The following is an 8,152-nucleotide window of genomic DNA, read 5'->3' as shown; positions in this document are numbered from 1 at the left end:
TGCGCCGGCGGGCCGACGACGACTGAGTTGCGGACCACCCGACGGCCTCGGCCACGTTGGACACTGCGTCGTCAAGATGATCGCCGACCGCCGCAGCCCGGGTCCGGGCGCGCGCCACTTCCAGGAGTACGTGAGCGACGCCACTGTCTACCTGCGCGACGTCGACGGCCTCGGCGACGGCTTCGCGCCGTCGCTCTACTGCCACGAACGAGATTGGCTCGGCGCGGATCGTGCAGTTACTTCAAACTGCAAACGGATACACGGCCAGCAACGTTGCACGGCAAAAACGACGTGCTCTTGGGACGAAAAGAAGAACGCGTGCAGGGAGAAGCCACAGTGTAAAACGTGCCGCTGGCGCACGGGCGACGCGCTGTTCCGGGACCACTTCGAGTGCTTCCTCGCGCCGCCGTTCGACGAGTGGTTCGGCTTCGATGCGCTCCCGCCGACCGACGCGCTCCCGCCGACCGACGCGCTCCCGCGCGGCGAGCGCCGCGCGGCCGCCGAAGCCTACGCGGCCGTCGACCGCGACGCCTTGGTCGACTGCGGCGCGGCCGACGGCGAGCTCCGCGTCGTCATCCACACGCGCCTCGGCGACCTGATCCACCCCGACTTGTCCGTGAACGCCTCCGCGACGGCCCTCACCTCGATCTCGATGAGGAGCCAGGGCGGGCACCTGCGAAACGCGCTCCGCGTCGTCGCGGAGTTGCGAGCGCGGCGGCTCCCGGGGCGCCGCGTCCACGCGCTGATCCTGAGCGACTCGCCGCCGGAGACCGTCGCCGCGACCCTCGAGGGTTTGGACGTCGGGATACGCGTCGGCGGCGCGCGGCGCGACGGCGCGTCGCCCCTCGTCGACGGCCGCACGGTCGGCCTCGAAAACGACTTCGACGTGAGTTTCCACGGCGCGGGCAACCCGCTCGTCGCGCTCCACTGCATGGCGGCCGCGGACCTGCTCCTCGGGCCCGAGACGTGCGGGGACCCCTGGCCGGCCGTGCCGAAAACAGGCGATGATTCGATAGAGGACGTCGCACGCCGTCGCCTGTACTTCCAGCAACTCCTGACGGGGAGCGGGCCGAATGCGACTCTACATCGGTGCAGCACCATGGTCTTGTTCGCGCGCGAGCTGTCGCTGCGGGCCGTATACCGCGGACTTCCGGTGGAGCCGCTCGACGCGACGGCCGTCGACGCCGGCGTCGAGGAGTTGCTGGGAAGCGGCGCGCTCGTTTGATTCCGCCGGCGTGGCGCCAGCGAGGGCCGCGCTCGCCGCGGCCCTCGCGCGGCGCGCCCCCCTAAATCCAGGTGAGTGATTTAAACGACGTCCCGCTGGGACCGCGCCGTCGGCGCGTCGAGGCACGCCGGCCGCTCCCACTGGGAGAGGTTCCGCGCGGCGTTCGCGTAGTAGCGCGCGCCGCTCTCGTCCTCCGTCGTCGCCTCCCGCCCCTCCGGGAGGGGCTCCTCCTCCTCCTCCGGGCGCGGCGTCGGCTCCGCGACGGGCTCCGCGAAGGCCGCCCGCTTGCCGATGGCCGTGCGGCCCATGGGCGTGAAGATGTCGTCCGAGTCCGCGCGGGCGTCCTGGGGGCCCGCCGTCGAGCCGCGCGCCATGGGCGACACGACGTCCCGGACCCCCGGCGAGCCGCCGTAGATGTGCCCGAGCTCGACGCGGCCGCTCGCCGTCTCCCGCGGCTCCGCGGCGGAGCTCGCCTTCCGGAAAAAGGACGCGAGGGCGCTGATGCCGCCGCTGAGTTCGCGGCGCCGGCGCCGGAGCCCGACGAAGCCCGTCACGCGCTTGGCGATGCGGGGGAAGTAGAGGGAGCTCTGCCCCGCGGCGGACGCGCGGAGGCCGAACGCGGACGCCGCGACGGCGAGGAGCGCCTCGACGGCGCGCTGGGCGACGGCGACGACGCCAAAGGCCATGCGCGGCGTCGGCGGGAGCATCGCCGACAGCGCGGCGCAGGCCGCGACGGCGAGGCTCCCCGCGCCCGCGCAGAGGAGCAGGCGGCGCACGCGCCCGCGGAACTGGTCCACGCGCGCGTCGGCCTCGCCCGTCATGCGGTCGAGGCGCTCGAGCAGGCGGAGGCCGAAGCCGACGTAGGCCGCGCCCTGCGCGGCGGCGACGACGGCCTCGTAGGCGAGCTGGACGCGGGCGACGGCCCGGGCGGCGTCCGGCGCCTCGATTGACGCGAGCGCGAGCGCCGACGCGGCCGCGAGGACCGCGTAGCAGCCGTTCCAGACCGCGAAGGCCAGGAGGCAGTCGCCCTCGAGGCCGCTCCGGCGCTTGCCGCCCTCGCCGAGCACGAACTGGACCCACGCGAGCACGATGGCCGACAGCGCCGCGAGCAGGAACGGATATGCTGTGCTCCGTAAAGGACATGGACCCGTCGTTCTCGTAGTAGTTCAGCTCGCCGTTGCCGCCGATGTCGCCGGCGACCGCGTCGACGTCGCCGTCGCCGTCGAGGTCCGCGCCGCAGAGGGCCTGGGGCGTCGCCGCGGCGTCCGTGATCACCCGCCGGGCGAAGGACTGGGCCCCGTCGTTCTCGTGCCACGCGACCGTGTCGTCGTGGTAGGACGCGGCCAGGACGTCGACGTCGCCGTCGCCGTCGAGGTCCAGGGCGTCGAGGTTGTAGCCGCCGAGGGCGTCGTCGTCGATGATGTGCTCCGTGAAGCTCACGCTCGCGCAGAGCGCCGCCGCGCCGCGGACGGCGGCGACGAGAAAGATCCACCATTGCATCGTCGCTCGGTGGAGGGCTGCCTTATCGCAGGCTGAGGCCGCCCATGCTCTCTTTCGAGGTCGACGCTGCCCCTCGTGGTGCACACATCATTGAGAGGGGGCTGCGTCGTCGGCCGCGCCGTCGCCGTGCGCGCGGGGCGCGCGCGCCCTCCGCCGCGGCGCGGCGCCGCAGCAAAGCCATGATCGTCTACGCCGTCGTCGCGCGGCGGACGGCCGTGCTCGCCGAGTTCACGATGACGTCGGGCAACTTCCCGTCGGTGACGCGCGTGCTCCTGTCGAAGATCACGGACAAGGACTCGAAGATGTCCTACGTCTACGACCAGCACGTGTTCCACTACGTGACCTGCGAGGGGATCACCTACCTCTGCATGGCGGACCAGGGCAGCAAGCGGCGCGTCGCCTTCGCGTTCCTCGAGGACGCGCGGCGGCGCTTCGGCGCCGCGTACGGCCGCGCGGCGCGCGACGCGCCGGCGTTCACGATGAACGCGGACTTCGGGCCCGTGCTCCAGCGCCAGATGCACTTCTACAACAGCGACCCGTCGAGCGACGAGCTGGCCAAGGTCAAGACGCAGCTCGACGACGTCCGCCACGTCATGGTCGAGAACGTCGAGAAGGTGCTGGAGCGCGGCGAGAAGATCGAGCTCCTCGTGGACAAGACGGACCGCCTCACGCAGCAGGCCTTCAAGTTCGAGAACACGTCCAAGCAGCTCCGCTCCGCGCTCTTCTGGCGCAAGGTCCGCATGTACGCGCTCTTCGCCGCCGCGCTCGCGTCCGCCGCGCTCGTCATCTCCGCCATCGCCTGCGGCGGCCCGCACTACCCCAAGTGCCGAATACCGAGCGAGAAGTAACCCGGGAGAAGGTGGACTGTGGCGTGAAGTTCATGTTGGCGTCATCGGCAACCAGTCTTGTGCGGCTCGCTAGCGTCGAGATCGTTTGACGACGTCGCGCTCGGCATCGCGCAGCACCCGCTGCCAGCTCGTTGCCTAGATCGCGTGTCGACGTCGCGCTCGAGATCGCGCAGCACCCGCTGCCAGTTCGTTGCCTCGACGCTCTCGCAGCAAGCATGGGCAAACTCGACGGCAAGGTCTGCATCGTCACGGGCGCATCGAGCGGCATCGGCCTCGCCGTCGCCACGGCGCTCGCCGGCGAAGGCGCCAAGGTCGTCATGGTGTCGCGCAGCATTACCCAGGAGAAGGCGAGCGCGGTGAAGGGCGACACGGTCGCCGTCGCCTGCGACGTCGTCAAGCGCGGAGACGTCAAGGCCATGGTCGACGGCGTCGTCGACGCGCACGGCGCGGTCGACGTCGTCGTCAACTGCGCGGGCGTCATGTACTTTACGCTGATGAAGAACCTCAAGTACGACCAGTGGGAGCAGACCATCGACGTCAACTGCAAGGGCACGGTCAACGTCTGCGGCGCGGCGCTGCCCCACATGCTCGGGGCGAAGGCGGGCCACTTCGTGAACATCAGCTCCGACGCGGCGAAGACGCTCTTCGGCGCGCTGACGGTCTACAACGCGGCCAAGGCCTTCGTCTCCGTCTTCAGCAAGGGCCTCCGCGCCGAGTGCGTCGGCACGGGCCTCCGCGTCACCGACGTCCAGCCCGGCGACACGGCGACGAACCTGATCCAGCGCAACGACGACGCCGAGGCCGCCGAGAAGATGGGCGTCACGGTCGGGGCCGTCGTCGGCGGCGGCGACGTCGGGCCGGCCTGCCTCGCGCCGAGCGACGTCGCCGACGCGGTCCTCTACGCGGTCACCGCGCCGGCCCACGTCGGCGTCCACGAGCTCCTCATCGAGCCCCGGGACCAGATTTTCGGCGACCCGACGTCCATGAACGCGTGAGCTAACGGCCGGGCCCTACAGCTCCGCGCGCCGGCTCGGCGCGCGGTTCGGCGCGCGCGACGGCGCGCGCGGCGTCGCGCGGCGCACGACGTCCGGGCATCCGCCGCAGGCCGCGGGGCAGTGCGTCCGCATCCAGTCGCGCGTCTCCGCGTCGTCGCAGCCGCCGTCCTCGGCCCACTCGCCGCAGTCGATGTTCCTGTCGAAGCAGTCCTCGCCGTGCGCCGCCGCCGCGAGAAGCGCCAGGCAGGCGAGCGCGACGCGCGCTCTGTGGCGCGAGCATGCGCGCGCGCGCGTCATTGCGTCGCCGAAGCGATGCGATTGCGTCGAAGCGCCGCGCGGAGCAATGCGTGCGGCGCGGCCCTCTCGAGCCGAGCGGTCGAGAGCGGAGAGCTGATCAGCTGAAGACATGCTGACTTCAAAGTGCCTCGTTGACTCATTTGCCCGAAAATCACTGGCAGCCGCGGGCGATGAGGTAGCTGCCCGCGGAGTCCTCGGTAAGCACGCCCGCGCCCCCCGCACGCATCCCGCCGGCAATGAAAATAACTTTGGTCTTCTCATACTAGACTATTCGCATGAAGATAATATCCAGCCTCGCTGAATATATAGAACTTTGAGCCACTCCCCGTCGGTCGCCCCGCCTCGCGCCCGCCCCGAAACCGCACCCCCCCCGCACGGACCGGCGCATCTTAGGCATGGACCTGTCGCTGCCCTACGCCTGGATCCGGCCGCCGCGGAAGAAGCGCGCCTACGACATGTACCACACGCGCCACGCGTTCCCGCCCGTCGAGGAGGGCCGGACGGACGCGGACCCGACGGGCGTCGACGTCGACGACGCGGAGACGAAGCGCAAGATCGGCGCCTTCAACGCCCTCGTCCACAAGCACCGCGTCTGCCCGGCCCAGACCATCCCCAACGACGCGCGGCGGGCGAAACTGGCGGCGCTGCAAAACGAGGCCGCGGAGTCGCTCGGCGTCGACGACGTCGGCCGGTTCATGAAGCACACGGTCTGGCCCTTCTGCAAGAACGGCGGCGATCTGAGCCTCGTGGGCTTCCACTACGAGCCGAACTTCCTGCCCGCGTCCGTGGACCACGACGCCCTCGCCGGCGCCGTGTTCCCCGAGGGCTACGTCTGGGAGGACAACGACCCGAAGCACAAACAGAACCGCGAGGTCTGCACCCACGGCGTGACGCTCCTGGACAAGGAGCAGCTCAACCCGGCGGAGTGCCAGCCCCTGCCGTTCCCCGGCCTCGTCCAGCACCGCGTCGTCCCCGCGCTGCGGCGCGCGCTCGCGCGGCTCGCGCTGCCCGCGGACATGGACTTCCTCTACGCGAACCGCTACCGCCAGGCCAAGGGCGGCTACATCCGCTTCCACCACGACCAGCTCACGAAGATGGGGCCCGTCGTCGCCGGCGTGTCGCTCGGCGCGACGGCGCACATGTCCTACGTGCGGACCTGCACGCCGGACACGAAGCTCCCGGGCACGGACGGCGCCGTCGAGGTCGAGCTCGAGGCCGGCAGCCTCTACGTCATGGCCGGCATCTCGCGCTACGGCCTCAAGCACGGCGTCCTCGACGCGTCGTCGCGCGGCGACCGCGTGTCGCTCACGTTCCGCGAGGTCGCCAAGCCCAGCGACCCCGAGGGCCTGCGGCGCTGGCGGCGGAACCCGGCGGACATCGTCGGGCCCGCCGTCAAGCACCCCGCCGCCCTCGGGTGCAGCTGCTGCCGCGCGAAGCGGCGGAGGCCGGACGCGCCCGCGGACCCGTCGGAGACGCCGACGGGTAGTCGAGGTAAGAAGCGACGACGCTAGCATGCCGCCCCGCGATGGAGAGGGTAGTGGTGGTAGTTTTTTTTTACTCGGGAACAAAAAGCGGGCGGCCGGCCTAGAGGTCGGCCTCGCGGGGGGAGTTTTTGGCCAGCGCGGACTCCTGCATGGGCGAGGTGATGCCCGGCGCGGGCAGCGGCGCGTCGGCGAGGGCCTTCTTCTGCGCGGCGACGATGAGGTTCGACAGCGGCGACTGCGACTCGAGGACGACGATGGGCGCCGGCGGCGCCGCGTCGCCGGCCTCGAGCTCCGCGCCCAACGAAGACACGTCGGCCCAGCGGCCGCTCGTCTTGCGCTGCTTGCGCGTCGCCATGTAGATCGTCGCGGCGATGGCGATGAGGATGAGGAGGCCGCCGAGGCCCGCGGCCGCGTAGGACGAGATCGCCGCCGCGTCCGCCTCGTCGTCGTCGTCGTCGTCGGACTTGGACGACGTCGCCGCGGCCTCGTCCGTCGACGAGGCGGCGTCGGCGGTGGCGTCGCTGGTGGAGTCGCTCGTGGAATCGGTGGAGTCGCTCGTGGAATCGCTGGTGGATTCGTCCGTGGAGTCGCTGGTGGAATCGCTGGTGGAATCGCTGGAATCGGTGGAATCGCCAGAGTCGGTGTCGGAGGAGTCGCCGGAGGAGTCGCCGGTGGAATCACTGGTGGAGTCGCTGGTGGAGTCGGTGCTGGAATCGGAGGAGTCGTCGGTGGTCGCCGCCGTCGAGTCCGAGGCCGGCGTCGGCCGGGGCGTCGGCGCGGGCACGGGCGACGTCGTGGGCCGGGGCGTCGGCGCCGCCGTGGGCGTCGGCGTCGGCTTGGGCGACGGCGACGGCGTCGGCGCGCTCGTGGGCTTGGGCGACGGCGAGGGCGTCGGGGAGCTCGTGGGCTTGGGCGACGGCGACGGCGTCGGGCTCGTCGTGGGCGTCGGCGTCGGGCGGGGCGTCGGGCTCGGCGTCGGCGCGGCCGTCGGCGCGGGCGCGGGCACGGCCGTCGGCCGCGGCGCCGGGAGCGCCGTCGGCTCCGGCGCGGGGAGCGCCGTCGGCGTCGCCGTCGGGAACAAGGGGTCGACGCCGCACTGGTGCGTGACGGCGTCGTCGAGGGTCACGCGCGTGCGGCCCGGCGACGAGAGCGAGAGCGAGAGCTTGGACGACATGAGCTGGCACGTCGCGCCGAGGGGGTACTTGGCCGCGACGTCGTCGCAGACCACCTTGTCGTACTCGGAGATCGTGTCCCAGGGCATGCCGCCCTCGTCGAGGTGGCTCGAGAACTTGGTGTGCGTGCAGCAGTCCCAGGCCGTCGGCGCGGACGACGGCGCGGGCGACGGCGCGATCGTCGGCCGCGCGAAGGGCGAGGCCGTCGGCACGGACGTCGGCGCGGGCACGGGCGGCTGCGTCGGATTGCCCGGGAGGGGCGTCGGCGACGACGTCGGCACGAAGGTCGGCGCGGGCGTCGGCGTCACCGTCGGCAGCGCGGAGGGCGTCGCGGTCGGCGCGACGCAGTCGCAGCGGACCACGAAGTTCACCGTGCCGCGGACCTTGAACGCGTCGCCCGAAGAAGCGAGGTAGTTCTCCGAGTCGGCCAAGATCGACACTTTCGGGCAGCTCGCGGAGTCGGTGGACTCGGCGCAGCCGTCGAGCGACATCGTCTCGCCGTCGATCTTGTAGTAGCCCGAGATGTCCGTGTCGTCCAGCGCCGGGCAGGTGCGAAAGCCGTCGTCGTCGGCGGACCCGAGCGAGTCGCAGGTGTCCTCGCAGGTCTCGCCCGCGGCCGTCGCGTCGTCGG

The 8,152-nt window shown here is 71.6% G+C and overlaps 3 protein-coding genes across 3 annotated transcripts in view; all 3 read left to right on the top strand.

Moving 5' to 3' along the window:
- Positions 1 to 2,904: 2,904 nt before the first annotated feature.
- Positions 2,905 to 3,573, top strand: AURANDRAFT_20205 (hypothetical protein; the record flags this gene model as incomplete). Its single annotated transcript, XM_009035183.1, has 1 exon — positions 2,905 to 3,573. One exon carries the CDS (start codon positions 2,905 to 2,907, stop codon positions 3,571 to 3,573), a length of 669 nt encoding a protein of 222 aa, XP_009033431.1.
- Positions 3,574 to 3,788: 215 nt separating this feature from the next.
- Positions 3,789 to 4,568, top strand: AURANDRAFT_20370 (hypothetical protein; the record flags this gene model as incomplete). The annotated part of the gene is made up of 1 exon (XM_009035184.1): positions 3,789 to 4,568. One exon carries the CDS (start codon positions 3,789 to 3,791, stop codon positions 4,566 to 4,568), a length of 780 nt encoding a protein of 259 aa, XP_009033432.1.
- Positions 4,569 to 5,260: 692 nt separating this feature from the next.
- The window catches only part of AURANDRAFT_61138 (hypothetical protein), a gene marked incomplete at both ends in the record, with an annotated part of 19,232 nt that continues 16,340 nt past the window's right edge, over positions 5,261 to 8,152 (top strand). The window contains 2 exons of the mRNA XM_009035185.1: positions 5,261 to 6,256; positions 6,766 to 7,893. Of these exons, the coding sequence (XP_009033433.1) occupies positions 5,261 to 6,256; positions 6,766 to 7,893 (2,124 nt within the window). The remainder of the gene's footprint in view (positions 6,257 to 6,765; positions 7,894 to 8,152) is intronic.

The sequence above is a fragment of the Aureococcus anophagefferens genome, assembly GCF_000186865.1.
Source record: "Aureococcus anophagefferens unplaced genomic scaffold AURANscaffold_2, whole genome shotgun sequence".
Classification (NCBI taxonomy): domain Eukaryota; class Pelagophyceae; order Pelagomonadales; family Pelagomonadaceae; genus Aureococcus; species Aureococcus anophagefferens.
The sequence above is the reverse complement of the archived record's forward strand: the minus strand, read 5'-3'. Positions and strand labels throughout refer to the sequence as shown.